We start from the raw sequence: 23,097 nt of genomic DNA on the forward strand, positions 1-23,097 counted from the left end.
ATGGATGTGGATACTCAATTTGTCATATTTTATTGGAGGTCTAAAATCTTCCCCTTCCTTCCTTCCTTCCTTCCTTCCTTCCTTCCTTCCTTCCTTCCCTCCTTGTCGCCTTCTGTTTCTGTCTCTGTCTCTTCCTAAATAGGAAGATTATCAGCTTAGTGCAAAAATTATAGATTTCAGGGTCAGATTCCCTACCTTATTCCAGTCATGACACACAGAGAAAATGATACTATTTGTAGAGTATTCTGGGGTAAGGAACAGAAGTGGAGCAAACCGACTCTGAGAGAGCCCTCCACTTTGAGGCCATGGTGATCAGTGTCAAGGGCATTCAAGCCCTGAAATGTGCAGGGGCTGCCAAACTCTGAGCATCAACAAGGTCTGAATCCTATTTTGCTTGCCCTCAAGAAAGTTAATTTATTTCTAATCTCCATTTGTAAACATGGGGATAATAGTTCCAACTTCTTAGCACTTCTTTGAGAATCATAGGCACTAACATATTTGAAAGGGAGCACCACATGTATACATAGTAGGTGCCAATAATGTCTGCTTCCCTCCTTCAAATCTCCCCCAACAAACCATATCTTGCAGGGTAGGTGCACATTTCTTAAGCAAATAAGGGAACTGGACATCATTGTAATACAATAGGGGATAATTTGGAGTTAAGGGATCTTGTATACTAGGGAGCAGCATTAAGCAACTGGGCAGAGGAAAGGTGGAGACTAGGAAGTGAAATGGCTTTATCTCTGAGTTCAAGTGGTAGTGAGTGACTCTTGGCATTGGAAATCATTTAATGCGAAACCTTTGTAAGGAATAAAGTAGGCTGCAGGTGTCAGGGAAAAGTCTAGTGCCTTGTTTCTCAGTTGAAAGGGAATAACTGAAGTGGTTATTTAACTTTTCTAAGTTGTGCATTAGATTTATCTCTGTTCTGTTTAGCCTTATCTCCGCATTATTCTGTTGCTACAGAGTAAACTGGCAACAGCTTCTCAAGTTTACTATCCTTCCCAGGGGCAGGGGACATTCCGCTATTTCTCACCTCTGATTTGGGGATACACAATTTTACAAATAAAATGGCAAATGGTAAGACAAACAAGATCGCATCTGAATTTCACTAGGGTGTAAAAAACAGCGAAAGCGCTTTTAGAATGTTAAACCCAGATAATAATTTATAGGGCCTTTGTGTTTTCATTTTCCCCAGCTTCCTCTTTCTCCCTTTTGTTTGATTCACGTCTTTACCTAGCTCCTCCTTTTGGCTTTCTTGTTTTCTCATGAAAAAAAAAAAAAAAAAAAGAATAAATAAATAAATAAAAGGACACAGAAACTCGAAGGACTCAAATTGGAAGGGAAGGGATGCAACAAGTCGGTTCTGTTTTCAGCTCCTACACCTGTGGGGGAGTCGGGCAGCAGGTGAATCCGAGTTCAAGCGGCCTGTCAATCACTCTCACGAAGCACTACTCAATTCTTTGCAACCTTTCTCCACTCCTCCTACCCTCTCAGCTGTGATGAAATCCTGGAGCAGTCCTTGCCCTGGAGCCGCTTGTGCTTTTAATATCCCGGGGCTGGGCCGAGTTTAAAAAATAAACGAACACTGCAAAGGGTGCAGGGGCCTTGCCGCGAAGCCCACGACGGTGGGTTTCCGCCGCAGGCCAGAGGCGGTGCGCTTCCACCAGCTCGCAGTCCAAAGAGGAAGCCCGAGAAGCTGCGCACGACTTGTTTGTTTGAAAACAGTTGGGCGCGTCGGCCTCTTCCGAGGGCCGCTGGAGGGTCTGCAGCGTTTCCCGGGGGAGCCGCGGGGTCGGGAATGCACCGAGCGGCTGGATTCCTCACTCTGTGGCCCCCCACCCCTCACCCCCGAGCCCCAACACTCCAGCCTGTTGCTTAGTCCCCACCCCCTCCGCTCCAGGTCGGCTTTTCCCGGCAACTCCAGTGTGACTTCCAAACTCCTGGGCCCCGGGCTCACCTCGGGATCTGCCTCCGCCTCCCGCCTGCTCCCCGAGGGCCTCAGGAAGTCGCCAGAGCCCCAATCTTCGCCCGAGAGGTGCGCTCCGGACCGCGGGCAGCGCTGCCGGCGGGGGGCCAGCCCGCGGCGATGAAGCCGTCCTGGCTGCAGTGTCGCAAAGTCACCGGCGCCGGGGGACTCGGGGGGCCCCTGCCCGGGTCCTCGCCGGCCCGGGGCGCGGGCACTGCCCGCAGGGCTTACTTGGCCCCCGGCCCGCGGGGCGCGCTCGGGGGTCGGGGCTGCCGAGCGCTGTCGTCGGCCGGCGGTGGCGGCGAGTACAAGACCCACTTCGCGGCCTCGGTGGCCGACCCTGAGAGGTTCTGGGGCAAAGCCGCCGAGCAGATCAGCTGGTACAAGCCCTGGACCAAAACGCTGGAGAACAGATACCCGCCTTCCACCAGTTGGTGAGTGCCTCCTTCGCCTAGCCAGAGCTCTCACGACTTTTGGGCGACAGGGCTTATCGTCCCTTTCTCTGGGAATCCGGCCTTGTGTCAGGACGGGAAATCAAGAGCGGAGACGTGTTCAGATCTTTTCATTCGAATCTCATTTAGTTCCAGAGTCAACTCTCCTCCCTTCTCTTGAGGAATTCGCTTACCCATTATGAGCCGAGCTTCCTATAGACCAGAGACTTACCAATATGGCAGGACTCCACTTGGCATTGGAGATGTTCCACGGTCAAAAACAAGGGTATGTCTCTACGGACAGCACTGTCTAGTGTAGGAGACAACCACGGAAACAAATAGGGAAGTACTGTCAAGTGCCCTATACTGCAGGGAGGGAGATTTGAGGAAAGATTTCAATAAAATCACACCTAAGTAGGGTCTGGAAGTATGGTTATATCTTCTCAAGGTCGGCAAAGATCTAATTATTAAGACCAGGAGGTGGCTGAAATTTGGCTGGTAACCGTGGTTGCAAATAATTGTGTTGACTGGAGAGGTGGGAGAGTGGGCTGGCTGGTGAGTCAAGGGTTGGGAGGGGAAGGGATTTCTGTGTGTTGACCAGTAGATTGGGTTAGATCCATAGCCCTGTCGTGTATAGGGAGCTTTGATATGAGGTTCTCCAAAATTATGCACATATAGCCAGGAAGTGCTAGAAATACAATTGTATGAATACAATTTTTTTTTTGTCTGCAGTTGCAATTATAAGTAGTTATACACATCAGTTTTGCATTACAACAAAACAGATACATTGTAGAATAAATGCCAGACTTGCTGGAATAGTAAGGGTGAGGCACACAGCTATGAGAGCTCAGAGTTCTGGGTGTTCTTTAGGCTATGTGCCTAATCCTAAAAACGTGGTTGCTCTCATCTGCCAGCCATTAGGGAGAGTTGTTTCTTGTAAAAGTTTGAGAAACACTACAGTGGAGTTTCCCAAATTTCCAAATTCCCAGCAGTGAGTTGGGGGAATGACACAATCAGATTTGCATTTGACAAATGTCTCCTTGTTGAGAGCAGGGGAGATGGAATGGAGAAAGGCCAAGCCAATCAGAGTCTGTTCTATATTGTCACTATGCCTGGTTCTCTCTTCAGTGTTTGGAATATTTACGTTGTTTTCCTTTAGAATCTGAACATATGTTCTCTTCTAGTTCAGTTGTTTCAGTGGTGTTCGACTAACCCTTTTTAACAGGGCCAACAGTGATTCAAGCACTGTGTGTATGCCCATGAGTAATATAAGACCCCTGCTTTTTGGGAGTCATGGTGACTAACCGCATGGTCTGTGGAGCCAGAATACTGGGTTTGAGCTCTGGCTCTCCCAGTTACTGGCAGTGTGTTCACAGCCAAGTTATTTAATCTCTGCTTCCATTTCTTTATATATAAATGTGGAAATAGTATGAGGATTAAATGGGTAAAGATTTAAGACCGAAGACCATGTCTTGGATGAAATAGACCTTATAAATGTTGGAGGAAGAGTAGCTAGCTATCTTTGCACTCTTAAACCACAATTATTTCAGGAGCAGAAAACCCTCTTTGTGTTTCTCAGATCAAAACAGAAATTAAATAGCTTTCCTAAGAGTGTATTCTCAAAGGTCTGTGTCTGCATATCTGTCCTAAGGTGTGGTACTGAAATTATTTATGTGACCCTCCCCTCCCCTTAAAACCATGTGCAGAGAAGTTAGTTTTTCCAAGTAAAAACCAATGGGGGCCAGATGTAAGGCAGTGACAGTGGCAATGAAAGGGAAAGGACAGATTGTTAGAGGCTTGGTTGGGGTTGGCAAGGGCCTAGGTGAGTGCAGAGAATGCAGAAATCAAAAGTTCATCAAGTAGACATTTTAGACCTGGAGGTTTTCTTTCTGTTTTTTTTTTTTTCTTCTTAATCTTTAATTCCTCGCCTAAATTTTCTAAAATTGTGTGCATAAAATGTTTTTAATGAGAATTTTTGCCAAAAGGTCTTTGTATTTTTAAAACTTCAGTACATTGTAGATCACTGATTTTTGATAATACTGTAGCTGAACTCTTCATCTTTGAGCTCTTGGGATTGGAATCGCATGGCCAAACCTGTTTACAGCAGCCCAAAAGATCAAAGTGAAAAAAGATAAGTCTTTGACTTTGTATTTATTTCAGAAGAGTGATTCAATCTTACTAAAAATTTTGGTTGGCAGAGCAGATTTGGGCAGGGAAATCGAGGTGGAAGATCACATATCTAATCTTAAACTTCATCAATAAGACTTTTCAGTTTCAAGTAACATCCATTACTGTGTTGGACACTTATTTGCAGACACTCCTCATTGGTTAACAGTTCTCTATAAAGCTAAATTCAAGGGCAGGATGAAATGTCTCTCTCTCTCTCTTTTTATCTTTATATCCCTAGGGTCTAGGGCAGAGCTGACATATGAGTTTAAAAAATTATAGTAAAGTAACAGAATGCATAGATTTGCTGATTTTTGCTACTATATGTCTTTGGGAGATAGTAAGAGGATATAGGCACAATTTGATGTGAAAGAGATTTGCTTATTTTCTTCGAAGCTGGGGTCTTGGAAATGTGGATGTGGGTAGCCAAATCTTTAAGAAAACTGAGGAGTTCATAGGGTGCTGTAGCTAACTTCTAGATGGAGCTGACATACAGGGAGTCAAGATCTCTGATGCCCTTTGGCTTCTCTTTTTTCATTATAATCTTGTCTGTTTGTTTTTCATGAAAGTAAACTCCGCTCAGAATCTGCAGGCCTATCAGAAGCTCCAACACATAAATAGTAATGCATATTAGCTTTCACAGTGGCATAAACTACCCAATGGTAATTTACATATGCAGGAGTATAAACATGGGATAGAAATCTCTTTTTTTTTTTTTTGTCAAGTTAGCCAACATACAGTGTAGTCTTGGCTTCAGGAGTAGATTCCCATAATTCATCACTTATATATAACACCAAGTGCCCATCCCAACAAGTACCCTCCTCAATGCCCATCACCCATTGTCCCCATCCCCCACCGAACCTGCATGCCCATCAACCCTCAGTTTGTTGTCTGAATTTAAGAGTCTCTTATGGTTTGCCTCCCTCTCTGTTTGTGTCTTATTTTTCCTTCCCTTCCCCCATGGTCTTCTGTTAAGTTTCTCAAATTCCAAATATGAGTGAAAACATATGATATCTGTCTTTCTCTGACAGACTTATTTCACTTAGCATAATACCCTCCAGTTTCATCCACATTGTTGCAAATGGCAGATTTCATTCTTTCTCATTGCTGAGTAGTATTCCATTGTATGTATAAACCACATCTTCTTTATCCATTCATCAGTTGATGGACATTTGGGCTCTTTCCATAATTTGACTATTGTTGGTAGCACTGTTATAAACATTTGGGTATGCGTGTCCCTACAAATCAGCACTCCCATATCCTTTGGATAAATTCCTAGTAGTGCTATTGCTGGGTCAGAGGGTAATTCTATTTTTAATTTTTTTAAGGAACCTCCACACTGTTTTCCAGAGCAGCCATACCAGTTTGCATTCCCACCAACAGTGCAAAAGTGTTCCTGTTTCTCCACATCCTTGCCAACATCTGTTGTTTCCTGAATTGTTAATTTTAGCCACTCTTAGCAGTGTGAGGTGGTATCTCAATGTGGTTTTGATTTGTATTTCAACATGGGATAGAAATCGTTAAGGGTGATAGACTGAAGGAACTTTCCACTGAAGTCAATAGCCCTGTAAAATATATTTCTTTTAAAAATTTTTTTTAATGTTTATTTTTGAAAGAGAAAGAGAGAGAGAGTGTTGGGGAGGGGCAGGGAGAGACGGAGGCACAGATTCCAAAGAGCCTGATGCGGGGCTTGGACCCGTGAGCCATGAGATCATGACCTGACCTGAAATCGGATACTCAACTGACTGAACCACCCAGATGCCCCAATACACTTCTGGTACTGTAATCTCTACAATCTTTGGAAAATAAATCCCAGTTATATGTAGGTGCTTTAGGAAGTTGTGAAGAACCACCTTTTTCTCAGTTTGGTGGTTAATTCACATTGTTGACACCTGGTTTCTGCGGTGATGAAATATCTATTTCAGAGACTTTAGTGGAAAACTATAGCCAAAGGGGAAGCAATTAGAATTCCTAGTAGTTTCTCTAATCCTGAAACAACAAAATGGATGTTTGGTTAGTTTCTCCTCAAGAATTAGGCATCCTGCTGCCTATCCTGAAGTTGAAATCGAGCTGCCACTCTGTGATATAAAGATTAGGCAATCTACTTTTGCATTACACATTGTGGTTGACTCTTCTGTCTAGTTCATCAATTTATTCCTTTCTATGGAAGCATTACAATCCCATTTTTGTTTATTTTTATTTAAACAATGTTCCATGATAAGACTCTCATGTACTATTTAATTTAGAATTTAATATTTATTAACAGTGACTATAAGCTGAAAAGGAAAGACTCCAACTTAATGCAGATTATTAGAAAATGGTTTCAGGTTGGTTAACATTTCTATAATGGAGTATAGTTTTTTCAACATGCAAGATCTCACTTACTAGCTATGAGATAAAGGTTGTTTAATCCCTCCAAGTCTTAAAATGGTTCATAGAGTTAAAGATATCAATCATTAACTTACTGTGTGGATAATACAGAGAAAATTGTGGAAAAGGTAGTGAAGAAACTCACCACATAGTAGCAGGGGGGATGTACATTGACTAAACTATCACAGAGCTATTTATTTAGAATTGAGTACATACTATTCAGTACAATGGTTAGTGGTGGATTTAACATAGTCTTCTCTAGAAGGATCATGGGAGGAGTCTTGAGGAAATGATATTTAAACTGAGATTCCAATGAGTAGAGATTAGACATGAGAAGTGGGGAGGAACATTCCAGGCAAAGAACACAGTATATGCAAAGGCCATGAAGTATGCAGTAGCTCAGTAGATTGTAGAAACTGAAAGAAGACTAATGTGGCGGGGGCTTAAGGAATGATGGGGAAATTATCAAGAAATGGAAGAAAATAGCCATATGGTGAATGGCCTTGTGAGTCATGTTACGAATTTTTTGATTTTTTTCCTGGTACATAATATATCATATAATGCATGACCAAAACATGAATTTCCTACTCTTCTTTCTGCACTGGAAAAAAACAGTTATGAGTTCAACTCCAGTTCACCACTTACCTTGGGCCAGCTTCAATACCCTTATTTATAAAATGAAAATGATTGTAGTATCAATTTTTTGGGATTATATGGGGTGGAGAGGGGCTTGTAAAGTGTCTGAGACTGTGCCTGACACACAATACTAGGTATGAATGTCTTTGGATTTGGGAAAGATATTCCCATAAGCTAATGTGGTCTGGGAGGTTTTCAGAGAAATGATAGCGCTTGAAAATAGGACTTAGGAAAAAACTTTTTGTGTGTGGGAAACAAACATGACAGGCATAGAGGTTAGAAAGAATCAAGTGTGCTCAGAGAATAATGTAGTAGAGCAGTTGGCTTGTAGAGGTTATTTTGGATTGTCCCCTTTATCCCCCTTATACATTCCAAGATCCACAGTGGATGCCTGAAACCATGGATAGAACTGAACACTTATATACTGTTTTTTCCTATGCATGCATACCTATCATAAAATTTAATTTATAAATTAGGCTCAGTAAGAGATTAACAGCAACTAATAAAATAGAATTATGATAACAATAGCCTGTAATAAACATTATGTGAAAGTGGTCTGTCTCTCTCAAAGTATCTTATTGTACTGTACTCACCTTTCCTCTTGTGATGATGTGAGATGATAAAATGCCTACAGAATGAGATCAAGTGCAATGAATGACATAGGCACTGTGAGATCACATTAGGCCTGAGATTGACCTCAGGTAACTGAAACACCAGAAAGTGAAACCACAATTGGGCAGGGAAGGCGGGGCACTACTGACCTCGGATTCAGAAGGTAGTTTCAGGATGGTTTTAAAAATCTTGGAATAATAAGAAAAAGGGATTTGCATTTATGTCTTAGGCTACAAGTCACAATCTGACTGTAAACCTGAAGGTAGGTTTTGTTTGCCCCAGGTGCTGAGTTTTTGTTTATTTAGGTAGTTCTCAGTATTTAAACATTGGAAGATTTTATTTAAAATCTACATTTCTATTAACAATTCAAGTTTTGGTCTTCTTTTGGAAAAAAAAAAGCGGAATATCCATCTGCAATGGGCAACACTTGGCTGGAACTGAGTAGCCCCTATGGAAGGCTAAATGAGACATCATGAGTTCCTGGCAGCGGGATTCAGGGAAGGAAGGAATTTATGGTAACTGCAAGAATTTGAGTCAGATGTCCAACTGGAGCAACTGATTGTGAAGTGAAAGTTAATGGGTTGAAAACTGCGTGGAGCTTATGTAGAATTATAGATTTAACTATAAGTTAAAAAGATGTGAGAGTTAAAGCCTGTGAATGTTGAGTGGAGAGTGGGGTGGAGGGGGAGAGAGGGAGAGGAAGAGCAAAATACTAAGAAGTGAACTTAGGAGACAAGTAGAAGAAAGAAAAAAAATACCCCGTAAGAATGGATGAGACTTGGTCAAAGAAGTAAAAGGAAGAGCAGGATATTTTAGTGTCATGGAGCATGAGGGAGAGAAGAGATAAAAATAGGGGAAGTCAGTAGAGATCAAGGGCTCTGGAGATGTTTTGAGGCTATTGAGGATTGAACAGGCAGTTTTGATTCAGAAACCCTCAGTGACTTTCCATAATGTGATATCAGTATAGAGATGGAGGCCAAAGCGAGAATAGTGCGTTACAGAGTGAACCGACGGCGGAGGGGTTAGAGACAGGTACGGAGACCAGATGACTGTGTGTGGAGGTACCTGGGTTATGTAAGTTTCCTCGCCATCTTTACTTTTCCTTCCTCCCCTTTTAGGAGAAACTTCTGTCTAATGGCAGAAGTGATGAAATCTGTGACATAGGAATGAAGGGAATTTTGCTTATTCTGAAACCCATTCCTCATCAGCAGCTCTCCCTGTTTTTGCAAGTTGAACTTTGTGTGGTTTCTTATCTTTTTTGTTTGTTTAGATACTAGGAGTCCATGGAAGAAACCCAATGGAAAAGCCTAAATGTTGAAATACAGAGCTACTCAGGCAATTTGTATGTTCTTGTTATACATTGGAACAATTCTATTTAGCTAGATATTCCACATTTGATTGTGAGTTTGACAGGGAAGATACGGAGACAGTTGGAAAGGGGTGAAATAATTAAAATTTGTTGATTTGTTAAATTATTCTGGGGTTATTAGGCATCATGTAAGTAAGTGGTTCAGAGGGAAAAAACGTTTTTTTCAGTCTTGTATTTGCAACTTTTCTGAGTTTGACTTTGTTTCAAAGGAAAACAAATAAGCAAAATATAATGTGGATTTTTATGTAACCGGGAGGTAATTTAATTTCGCTACTGAATCTTAGTACTTTGGCAGTCAACTGGTTAGCCACATTAAACTGTTTGGGAATTTTTTTAAAACTTATTAAGAGTCTGTGAAGTTTCCTTCATATTTATCAGATTTTATTAAAATGATATTTAATTCTGGTTTGAAGGTGAGAGGTTTACTTAAAAATGAAAAATCGGTCCCCTTTTGACAAACTCTAAATGAAATGAATTTATTCATAATATTGTGCACAGTACAGGCATATTTAAAATTTAAATTATCATTTTTTTTATAAATACAAAAAATATTTTAAGAAGGTACATGGTCAGCATGAAAAATTGCCTGCTGGAAATATAGTCCTGCAGAGTAACCTCATCAAGAAAGACCAATTTTAAAAGATGGGCCTTATTTTATATTCTGAAGGTCAGCAGCTTGAGGCTGTGCCATATCTAATTTTCTCAGTCCCCATGCTGCCGAGCCTTCAGGGCAGAAAGAAGTGAACTACAGGAACGCTGCAATTACATAAGCAAGGATGGATTGCCTCACAAATGGCACAATCAATGAACAATGGAAATTCAATCGGCTGTGACCCGATCAAGTACCAGGTGTAGGGGAAAATCCAAAGGCTTAGCACCTCCTGGAAGGTGGCTTAGTCTTCCTTTGTTCATGCCTTATACTATTAGTTGAGGGGAAGAAATCCGGTGGTCGAAGTTCCTTGCTTCTGCTGTTACCTCCGCTGCTGCTGCTGCTTCTGCTTCTGCTGCTTTTTAAAAAGAATTCCAGTTTGATAAGCAACAAGCAGCAACTCATTGCTTTCCATTGTGGTGTGACATTTGCAAGAGAAATATGTAGGAGGCTAATGAATCCTTGTGACAATATATATGAATCTAAGAACCTCTTTAAATTGTAGTTTAGAAGCACATCTGAATGTGGAACTCAAATCTTATAGCTAAACCATGTGGATAGAGAATTTATTATGACAGATTCTGTGTGCTTGTGCTAGTACTGGGGCCAAATGAGGTAAAGGACAGTGCATGGAAAGGAGAGGTATTCTTCTTATGATATCTAGGAAAACTGAAGTTTAAGAATTTTAACTTGGAGGGGCACCAGGGTGGCTCAGTCAGGTAAGCCTCTGACTCTTGGTTTCCACTCAGATCACAATCTTGTGGTTCGTGAGTTTAAGTCTTGCATCAGGCTCTGCACTCTCAGTGTGGAGTCCACTTGGAATTCTCTCTCTCTCTCTCTCTCTCTGCCCCTCTTCCACTCACTTGCTGTCTCTCAAAAATAAATAAATATACTTAAAAAAAAGAATTTTGAGTTTGAAATAGTCCAGTTGAAAGTCCTAGAATAGCTAACAACAACAACGACAATAATAATAATGATAATAAAAAGAAGCAGCACTTTCAGATTCTAAGCTAGAGAGCAGTAGAATTTAGTGTATGACTTTTAGGTAAATAGTGAATTTTACTGATTTAAAATATAAATTTTTCTAAGTGGAGGGAAAGCAATTAATTTCCATAGGTCTTTGACTTAAAAGCTGACTCTGGACAATAGGAATAACTTCTCCTTAGGTTTTGATATTAGAATAAAAACATTTCCCAAGTATAATCTTTCAAGACCTCTCTCCTAAGTGGATGCATTAGTTAGGTAAAAGAACTTAAGGAAGATTTAAAAAAAAAAAAAAAAAGAAAGCTCAGTATCTACCTTAGACATGACCAATATAGATATTTGTAAAAAAAAAAAAAAAAAAAAAAGTTGGTATGATAGATAGTAGTCAAAGGGATATAGCATCAGTATCATTGACTGTTTGCTAAATAACTGTAAGCAAAGCATTGGAGTTTAGAAAAGTCCATTTTTGTACAAATCTAACTTTGCTTTCTCTCCACAGTTTTTCTTATTTTTACAGGGTTGTATTGATTCTCAGCTGAGAGTTAAGTGCTTTTCTAAACCACAGATGCCCTGACTTTGCCTTCCTCCCTACTCCCTGCCTTCATCAAGGCCAAATGAAGTTTGCCAGTTACCAATGGGAGTTTGTTAGACACCCGATTTTGGTGGGTAGGAGAAAAAAAAAAGTCAAGGATCATTATTAGTGGAGAAAACAAATGATTCCTAGAGATTAGAATTTTGGTTCCAGTCTTTGAACAGTGCTTTGCCCAAAATAATTGTAAAATGGGAGAATTATAAAATTAGTCTGTGATGGTTATTATTAGTCAGTGGTATCTGTTTTCTACCTCAGACATGCAGGGGGATTGGATATCCCCCTATACTCAGGGTTATATGGTTAGCTTTGGCCAAGGCGGTGAGAAGAGGAAGGTGTGTCACTTCAGGGTGAAGCCTTTAGCTGTGAGTGCTTCAGTCTATAGTTCTCCGGTCTTCTCCACCATCGTGGAACATGTGTGTAATAGATGTAATCTGCATTGCTGAGCAAAAATCATTGATGTCAATGCTTTGGGGAGTCCACCCCGCAGTGAAGTCATATGAATAAGACATAGACATTCGTTTTTGCAAGTTACAGAGAGTTTGCAATTGTTACTGCAGTGCAATCTGTCCTGTCTTTTTGACTGAGAAGGAAATAATAGGAAATAATATTTCCTCAGCACAGAGCCCAACACGGGCCTCGAACTCATGAGCTGGGAGATCATGACCTGGGCTGAAGTCTGACGCTTAACGGACTGAGCCATCCAGGCACTCCTCAGTTTTTTATTCTCATTTAATGGGTGTGGGAATGAAGATATGGAGAGTTTAAGAAAATCTAGTAAGTAGCAGATATAGGATTTGAACCCAGGTAGTCTGAGCTTAGCATCTGTACTCTTTCTAAATACATTATAGTGTTTCTGTAATAAGAATCTCAATTAGGGGCACCTGGGTGGCTCCATCAGTTAAGTGTCTAACTTTGGCTCAGGTAATGATCTCACTGTTTTTGAGTTCGAGCCCCCTGTGGGGTTCTGTGCTGACAGTTCAGAGCCTGGAGCCTGCTTCGGATTCTGTGCCTCCCTCTCTCTCTACCTCTCCCCCACTTGTGCTCTGTTGTCTGTCTCTGTCTCTCAAAAAATAAACATTAAAAATTTTTTTAAAAAAGCATCTCAATTAATTTTAGTTTTTCTTTCTTTTTTTATCCCTTCTCCAAGGAAACCACTAAAAGTAATTTAGAACATCTAGATCTAATTCCCAGAAACATTTGGAAAATATCCATATTATATATATGGAATAATATGTTGATACTCTTTGAAAAAAATAACCCATGTTTTATATGTAAAATATTTCAAATGTGTACCACAGTCTCAAAGTTGGGGGAAGAGAGGCTTTATATTAATTGTTACCTATCTTAGAAATTTTTCTTGGACTCTAGAAAGTAGTATTAATCTTCTCTCTAAAAAATGCTCTGTTGGTTTTCTGGCTTAAGGAAAATCTATAATGACCACATTATTCATTGCTTGCAGTATGCTTTAATATTTTTATTAGAAGATAGGAACAGTCTAATTAATTCATCTAAGTATGAATATTTGAACTTTTTTTCCCTCCAACCTTTCAGTAAAAGAAAATACTTGACTTCTTGTATGTTTGTAATTATGGAACTTGTTGATTTTGTTTACTGCATTTATTACTGATTTACACATTCATTTACAGTATTCTTTCCTGTTTTTCTTTCGTTGCTTTCATCTTGATCCTAGTGTGCATGGACAGACCTTGATAAATGGCTTATGTTAAGTGCAGAGATGAGTTTCTCAGGAATCATACTGCATACAGCTTATATATATATAATATTATATATCATAGATTATCTGATTATATATGGTATATAATATTATATATCATCACATATATAATCATATACATGATTATGTATGATGTATAATATTATATAGGATCATATATATGATTATGATATATATAATTTATATTATATATATTTTTAAAATATATATAATTTTTAAAAATTTAGTACAAGGACAACGAGTTGTAGGCTCTCCCACTTACTGTGTTATTGCATAGATGTAACAAACTTTGGGGAACACGTGATGTAAAAATGTTAAAATGCTTTCTTTGAGTATTTAGAGGATGTGCCACATTGAAATTTGGGATGTTTGTAGAGCCTGTAATGGATTGAGAAGGGAATTCACATGTAATTGTTCTCTAGCTCATGCCTGAGCTTTTCCATTCTTTAATACTAACAACTATGGCAATACAAAAGCAGTTAACTAATTATGGAACACTTACTGTGGCTCAGGCCCTGTGCTAAAACTATATATGTATTCTTTGACTCCTTCCAACACCTTATGAAATAGATATAATGCACTTTTATAGCTCTGTAAACAAAAGGACAGAGAGATTAAGTGACTTGCCATATAGTGGTGGACTTAATTTTTCACCAGTTGGGTCACACACTATGAAGCACAATTTCTGTAATGAGTTGTAACTGCACTCTTTAACTTCTGTCTGGTTGTCCTGTGACTGTTTAGACATCAGGACCTAGAGGGTACAAAAGAATGAGAACTATGTTACAATTCTAAAAATTTTAATCAGAGATGTAGTTTCCCTTTTTGTCCTGTGTCAGCTGTGCTTCCATGTATCTTCCATTCTCTCATTTTAGAGGAATTGTAAATCTTCACCGCTTTCCCAGAATCAACTTTTACTTGTGTTCTTGACTAAGTGTTGTTTTTTTCCCCCTAAAAATCACGTCACCTTGAATCTTATTTCCCTTTAAGTAGTTTGGCAAAGAATAACTCAGTACTCATTTCCATCCACTACACATCCACTTGATAAGCTCACACTCCGCGGATACTTTACCAGCAATTTAACCAATCATACTAGGTAATAGAAGGGCAGGGATCAGGATTCAGTCACCTTTATATCCACAGTGGAATGCAGATAACCTTGTGGATATCAGTTGCTCTGATTTAAAAACTTTGCCATGTGCAGATGTACTTTCTTAATCTATCTTATAGTGGGGTTCCTATATAGATTGTAGGTAGATATTACCTGAATCATCCATCCTACCTGAACCCAAAATGACTTATGAATCTTCTTTCTATCAAGGCATCAAAGAGTTTGAAATTTTCTTTTTTTTTTCCTCCAAATTTTTATTTAAATTCCAGTTAGTTAACATACAGTGTAATATTAGTTTCAGGAGTAGAATTTAGTGTTTCTTTACTTACATTTAACACCCAGTCCTCATCACAGCAAGTGCCCTCCTTGATACCCATCACCCATTCAGCCCATCCCGTCACCCAGCTCTCCTCCAGCAACTCTCAGTTTGTCTTCTATAGTTAAAAGTCTCTTTTATGGTTTGCCTCCCTCTCCTTTTTTTTTTTTTAAATTTTCCCTTATGTTTTTGTTTTGTTTTGTTCCTTAAATTCCATATATGAGTGAAATCATATGGTATTTGTCTTTCTCTGCCTGACTTATTTCACTTAGCATAGTACTCTCTAACTCCATCTGTGTCATTGCAAATGGCTAGATTTCATTCTTTTTGATGGCTGAGTAATAGTCCATTGCATGTATATACCACCATTTTCCATTCATCAGTTGATGAACATTTGGACTTTTTCCATAATTTGGCTGTTGTTGATAATGCTGCTATAAACATTGGAGTACATGTATCCCTTTGAATCATTATTTTTGTATCCTTTGGGTAAATACCTAGTAATGCAATTGCTAGATTGTAGAGTAGTTTTATTTTTAACTTTTTGAGGAACCTCCATTTGTTCTCTAGAGTGGGTACACCAGTTTGCATTCCTCATGGGTCTAAGTGCCATTATGAGGCAGTTGGCTTTCTTTGCTTCTCTTTAGCTCATTTATCTTTAAGTTGTAGTAGAGACTATTTTACAGTCAGCATGAGTTTCTAGTCATCGAGCCAAAGACACACATATTACATGGAAGGAAAATACTTTACTTATGTGGTACAGACCCAGTGCCCTTGTGAGTAGGGACTGAAAAAGTTGTCTCTCTGGAACACACCAGATTCCCAGTTTCAGATTTAATAGTTGGACCAATAACATATTACCATATTGTCAGTAATTAGTCGTTTTGTAGTCAATAAGTTAACCAAATAAACCAAATTTTATTGATCAAATGAAAATTACTGCTTAAAAGTGATAAAAGACAAATACTGAATGGCCTCACTTATAGGTGGAATCTAAACAAAACAAAACAAAAACCTAAGCTCATAGATACAGAGAATAGATTGGTGGTTGCCAGAGTGGGGAGCGGAAGGGGGTTGGATGAAATGGGTGAAGGGGGTCAAAAGGTACAAACTTCCAGTTATAAAATAAATGTCATGGGGATATAGCATGATGACTATACTTAATAATACTGTATTGCATATTTGGAAATTATGAAGAGAGTAAACCTTAAAAGTCCTCATCACAAGAAGAAAGAAAAAAAAAGACAAAAATTTTGTACATGGTGATGGATGATAACTAGACTTACTGTGGTAATGATTTAGCAGTGTGTACAAATGTTGAATCATTATGTTGTATACCTGAAGCCTATATAATGCTATATGTCAATTATGCTTTAATTAAAAAAACAATAAAAAGTAAAAAAGTGATAGCAATGAGATAACCTAAAAATATTATATTTCTAGGACACATTTATGGTATTGCCATAAATAATGATATAAATCTTAATATTTTGTTATTTGGAGTAAAAGCTGAATATATTCTGTTAAGCACTTAAATTTTGAAAATATAAAACTGATTTTTATTGTTTTATTTATTTTATTTTTTTTAACATGTATTTATTTTTGAGACAGAGAGAGAGCATGAACAGGGGAGAGTCAGAGAAAGAGGGAGATACAGAATCTGAAACAGGCTCCAGGCTCTGAACTGTCAGCACAGAGCCCGACGTGGGGCTCCAACCCACAGACCGCGAGATCATGACCTGAACCGAACTCGGACGCTTAACCGACTGAGCCACCCAGGCGCCCCTTTATTAGTGTTTTAAAATTCTGGGTCCTGACTGTTTAACACCTGCTACATGTGTCTACTAGAAACATTTCATTATTTCGCCTGAATATTTTAAGAGCTATTTGAAATGTGATTTGTAATTACATGATTAGTCGATCTAATTTGATGACATTTTCTCTTATCTAGGTTTAATTAACTTATAAAAAATTTAATTTTTAAATTTATAATCAGTAAAAAATATCTTTAATTAGGAAGATTTTCCTTTTTGTAATTACATATCTAGTTATTTCAAAGTCTGTATCTGATGGAAATAATAATACTCTTAAATCAAAATTGCTTAAATGCTAGAAGATGATTTTACTCTATATGTGTGTATTTGTATGAGTAAGTGTGCACACACGTGTGTGTGTGAGTTTGTGAGTGAGTGGTAAAGTGTTACAGAATACATAATATATTATTACAGTAATGATAACAATGCATCGTTACCATAGTTATTTAATTTCTCAAGCACATACATTCTGAAAGAAGAATTTAGGGAAGATTAAATACCTTGTTCATGTTTACTTGGCATGCAGGTGGCAGATCTGGGATGAAAAACCAGATGTGTTAGACTCTGGAGTGTGTCAGCATCTCACTGTATCATAATCCATATCCTCTCCAGTTAATCCCATTTTATCCTCATAATACCAGTGTTTCAGATTTAAAAACAAGCCAGGCACATATATACATATATACACACCTATATGTTTGTGGTCCTACTGTATTTATAAGAGTGGAGTATTTTTGGCTCTAGAATTTATTTATTCATTAACTCATTTGTTCCTTCATTCATTCTTTCTCTCTCTTGTTCATTCATTGAACATTTATTAAATGCCTTCTACAATCCAGGAGCTATCCCAGATACTGAATGAGATTCCAGATAGATTGTAACTTTGAAGGGCAATTTCATACATCAAAGGAAAAAAGTGTGTTTGCGTGCAATGAGATAGCTTTCATTTTCCTGTTTAAAAAGAGTAATTATGAGTGCTATGTACTATCTAGTTATAATTTTTGAAAATATGGGTAATAAAATTTGTTTTATTTGACAATTGACTCTACCCTGAATTACCTTTGACTGTTGAGGTGTGAATAGCTAGAGTATAGAACCTCACATTTTGGTCAACAGAAGCCATTTTCTAACTAATGAATCTTTTCATAGATAAGAGAATCAGCCATTTTAAATTTTACCCATTTGTACAATCTCTCATTTTCTGCTAGAGGTGCTAATACACAGGAAAGTGAGGAGAAGACAAGTAACAACGAAGAAAATAAAAGGAAATAATGGGCTTAGAACGAGCTAGATGATGAACTCTTGGATAATTGAGTAAACTGCACTGTATTCAAGTTTCATATTATGGAAATGTTAATGGGAAATGTTTTATTTATGAATATAATACATATGTAGATATTGGGGACATTGACAAGGATAAAGCAAAGATACAGTTTGTGATATTGTTCTCAGATTATTTTGAGGATAAGGCTAGGGAAAAAGGCATAATAAAAATTTTAAGTTATGTTCAATAGTATCTAGTCAAATTAGATGATCTTTGTAGATATGTCCATAGCATGCATGCTTGTATCTGAGTGTAAGGTTGTTTCGGTGACGAATGAAGGTGGGAAGTTGGATGGGACATAGTAGGGTTTAATTAAGAGAGCAGAGGTTTTATGATTACAAGGCCTAGGTTTGAGACCTAGGTTTGAATTGACATGGCCTCTTCAGTGACATTGCTTTATTAAAAATAATTTTGATTAGGGGCACCTGTGTGGCTCAGTCAGTTGGGCGTCCGACTTTGACTCAGATCATGATTTTGTGGTCTGTGGGTTCGAGCCCACATTGGGCTCTGTGCTGACAGCTCAGGGCCTGGAGCCTGCTTCAGATTCTGTTTCTCCCTCTCTCTCTGCCCCTCCCCTGCTGATGCTCTATTTCTGTCTCTCTCAAAAATAAATAAACATTAAAAAAACTTGATTAAAATTTAGGTTTATGCTTCTTTTTCCCCATAAAGAAGCAATAGTTCTTTAAATTCTAATTGGGTAAACTCAGGAAAGCTGAAATAGATGGAAAACCGGCTGTATAGTTGAATATCTCAATACATTTTCAGTGTATATCTTGGCATATTTTGCATATTTTCCTTCAGCCTTTTAATTTCATTTAAAATTTTTATTTTGTAATGATTGTAGACTCACAAGAAGGTACAATAATAGTGCAAAGAGATTTGTTTGTGCCTTTCCCTCAGCCTTTCCTAGTGGTGATGTCTTACACAACTAGTATATTATCAAAACCAAAACTATTATATTATCAAAACCAAAATCTACATTGGCACAGTACAATGAACTAAACTAATAAACTTTAATCAGATTCACCAGTGTTTGCAGGCACACATATTTATTGTGTATGTGTTTTGCTTTTTAAAACTCTATATGTCTGTAAGTCTGTTTGACACTCTAGGTCTCTATTTTTGTTCTTACAGAAAAATGGAATTATACTATCCATACTATTGACAGGTCTTTTTTCCACTGCAATAAGCTATATTTTTTCCATTCTTCTATTCTTCTATTCAGTGATTTTTAATGTTTGCAGAATGTTTTAACATATTGGATGAATGTTATTTATTTCACAATCCCTTCATGCTGAAATTTAGGTTGTTTCTCTTTATTGTTATTATAAACAGGCAGATATACTTACATCTTTGGATACAGCATTCTGAAGATTTCTCTCTCTGTCTCTTTCTCTGCTTCTTTCTTTCCTTTCTTCTTGCTGATGAATTCTTAGATTTCTAGATCAAAGAGATATTATACCCTTTCTAATACAGAGTCAAATTTTTCAAAAACATTAATACTGTGAATAAGGTATCACAACCTTCTTCCTTATGAAATATCTGAAGAATAAATAAAGATAATAATCTAGTGGATATCGAACACCGGGCTTTGTAAAATCTTAATGTTGTATCACATTTCCTTTAAATCTTTTTGTTTTAAGCAGGAAAACAAAATTGATGCCCCCTTTGTAGCTCTGCCAACTACACAATCTTTGTAGAAACAATCTCAGAATAATTTATGTAGCTCAGTGGGAAGAAAAAGCTCTTTTCAGACATTCTAAGATGACTGATTGTATTCCTCCTCTTTAATAAGAGCTTGTATTAAACATCTCTCTGTGGACATGAGCTGAGTGTTGTGCAGAATGAGTTAATGAACGTGGTGTCTGCGTTCTGGGAGCCTCAGCTGTAGAGGAGAGTTTCATCAGAACATTGTGGTGTGTAATTCTACATGAGTTATAGCCTTAAAGAGAAAGAAATGGATAGCTAAGATGAAAATGCAATGTGAAAATAGGAAAAAATATACAGTCCTAACGTTCTCATGGTTAGAGCACATTAGTTTCAAGCCTTACCTATTTCTCGCCTCACTTCCTATTTCTCCTTAACCAGAGTAAAGTAACACCATATTAACAAATTAGCTTCCTTCTCCCCTGCGTGGTCCTGGGGCCACTATCTCTCTTCTCCTTTCCTCCCCTCTTTCCTTTTTTTTTTTTTTTTGTTCTTTCTTCATCACTTCATCATTGTTATCAGTATTAAATTCTGAGACCTCTTTTTCTTCCCTTCAACCAATACTGATTGACATTGGAGGTGTACCTTTTCTTCTGTCCCTTCCTGGTTCTCTGGATAGTTTTGAGGTTCCAGGGTTACCTTCTGGGAGACCTTTTGAGCACCCTGATCTGTAAGTCTGGTTTTCTAGGAACCTGCCCCAGTTTGGAGTTTAGTTTCTTATGACCTCATCATGGCTTGTTTCTTAGTTGGTTGATTGAGGACCTCTGCTCCTAAGAGTATGCTAAATACCATCTTGAAGAGGGCAGAATGATGCAGTTTACTTTCCTTTAAAATGTTCTTTTAAATTTATATTCATTTATGATTATATTTCAATCTTAATAGATTTGTGCTTTGAAATTCAAATGTATTTCGATTGTATCTTTAACATTTGACCTTTAATATTAATTTAATTCACTATAATTTTCTCTTTTATTTTTTATATTAAACTGAATACTATTTCTGTTTGCTTAAACCCTGTTTTTCCTGCATTTCCTCCAGAATAAAAATGAGGCAAACAAGGCAAAATGGTGTCTTTACTTTCAGCTTTGAATTTAACTGTCGGACATGACTCACAGTCTGTGGATCTTTAAAATCCTTCATTCATGCCTTTTCTCTTCATTGACAGTGTGGATCCAGTTCAGATAACAGGTATTGATTTCTTGAAAGTCTTTCTTTCTATTCTTTTTTCCTGTTGGCTGCATTTCTCACCTTTGGCAATTCACTCAGTTTTAATCCTAGATGATCTGGCAGAGATGCAGATGCCTGGGCTGTCCTTTCATGTTTAGATGGGACAGTCTGTGGCTAGGGCTGGTGGATGGGGCCAGGTTCTGCACACACGTACTCATGTTTAAAGGATTGGTAGGGCTAAAGAATGTCGCTCTCTTTGTGTTAGGTTTTTCTGTTAAAATAATTGTCCTATAGAGAGATGTGCTTTCCAAGTACGTTTACAAAAACAATATCCCTAGTGGTTAAATTAACGTAAGGTTATTATGCTGCCCCAAGTAGGCAGTTACCCAATTTGGAGGGTTTCCTGGAACAGTCAGTTGATACTGCTCAAGGCCAAGTATCTGTAATTTAGATGAGATGTCCCTGTGTGAAGAAAGCAATGTGATGCCCTCTTCAAAATGCTTAAAGCCTTGTCTGTTTGTGTGCAATAGTAGTCTTTGGAGCTTGTCATTGTTTTTACTGAGCATTTACCTCATGAGACTCTTTTTCTTATTTGTGTTAATGTGTCAGAAGAGTACTATTTCAATTCACGTTCATTCACACTTGCAGGCATTTACTTAAAAATAATTATTGAGCATTTGCTGTGTGCCATTAATGAGCTAGCATGTGGTCTCTGCGCACAGGAAACAGCTCCTCGTGAAGGTTCACGAATTACTCAAATAAGCGGACAGACATGTAAAATTGGAAGCTCATCACATTTTCCTTAGAGGCAGAAAGCACTGGGCTATAGTCTGCCATGTGTTAGTTTTATAATTCTGGGGAGTTATTTGACCTCTCTGAGGCTCATTTCTCATCTATAACATGGGAATAACAGTGTCTTCCTCAAGGGATAGTGTGTGGATTAAATGATTTGATGCATATAAATTTCCAGATGCAGAACCTGGCATACTGGTGATTCCTTTTCATACTTCAAAACTGTTTCTTTTTCTTCTTATTCCAGGTCTCCCTTAAAGACAACATAAACTTGGCATCCAGAGATGGGGGAAAAAAAAACCCTCAATTTTCTTTGATGTCACTCTTCCCCTACTTCTAGTTCCTTTTTAATTTGTTTCTATAATAGTTCCTCTTCCCCCAAGTTTTCATTACTTACTTTGCCTTTCTTGGCTAGTCAGTATAGATCCTAACTGATTCCATTTCCTCCTTTGCCTCTCAAGACTGGCCTGAAATCCATTTCTAAGCACAGCATTCTCCAGCTCTGAACCCTTTAATGGCCTGCCCTTCCTTAACTAGGCATTCCAGGCTTTTAAGATAAGGCTTACTCTCATCTTCGTTGCTTTAGTTCAGGTTATGCTCCACGCTAAACACACATCTCCTATTTCAGCGGCATTAATGCACTTCTAAAACAGAACCTGAACTTTGCCTACTTTTGCACATGTTCCACTTGCCATTGCCATTAAAGAATCATATTTCCATTAATTTTCAATGCTGCCTCCCCTCAACTGCCTTCACTTTTCACCCTTTTAGATAAAAGCCAGTTGAAAGATTTGCACAAGCCCAAAGAGATGTCAGAGCATCCCCCTTCTCTCGATATCCTCACTTCTCAGCCACATTGTCTATACTCCAGGCTTTTCTCTCCCTTATACCCCTACATATCCTTTTCCCTTATACCCCTTATATCCACTGCAGGGGGCCTCAATCCTCATCACTGTATGCAAACTGCTGTCCCCAAGATCACCAGTACCTGTTTGTTCCTTAATTCAATGGATTGACTTGAAGTCCTACCTCATTTGATCTCCCTTCAGTATTTGACTCTGGGGACCACCTCTGCCTCCTCTAAATTCCCTACAAGTGCAGTGTCCAACAGGAAAGTTGGTAGCCACATGTGGCTATTTTAATTTAAGTTTAATTTGAATTAAGATTAAAATTCAGTCCTGCAGTAACATTAGCCAAGTGTGGCTAACTGAGCACTTGGAAGGTTGGCTAGTGTGACTGAAGAACTAAATTTTGAATTGCATTTACTTTTAATTAATTAAAATTTAAATTTAGCCAGCTACCTGTGGCTATGCAATTGAACAGTGAAGGTACAGAAAACTTCCATCATCACAGAAA

At 38.3% G+C, this 23,097-nt stretch overlaps 1 protein-coding gene across 1 annotated transcript in view; it reads left to right on the top strand.

Moving 5' to 3' along the window:
* The first annotated feature begins 1,475 nt into the window (after positions 1-1,475).
* The window catches only part of ACSS3 (acyl-CoA synthetase short chain family member 3), a 157,857-nt gene continuing 136,235 nt past the window's right edge, over positions 1,476-23,097 (top strand). Inside the window, exon 1 of the mRNA XM_043561620.1 lies at positions 1,476-2,400. Within this exon, the coding sequence (XP_043417555.1) occupies positions 2,087-2,400 (314 nt within the window). The 5' untranslated portion in view covers positions 1,476-2,086. The remainder of the gene's footprint in view (positions 2,401-23,097) is intronic.

The sequence above is a fragment of the Prionailurus bengalensis genome, chromosome B4 (assembly GCF_016509475.1).
Source record: "Prionailurus bengalensis isolate Pbe53 chromosome B4, Fcat_Pben_1.1_paternal_pri, whole genome shotgun sequence".
Lineage (NCBI taxonomy): Eukaryota > Metazoa > Chordata > Mammalia > Carnivora > Felidae > Prionailurus > Prionailurus bengalensis.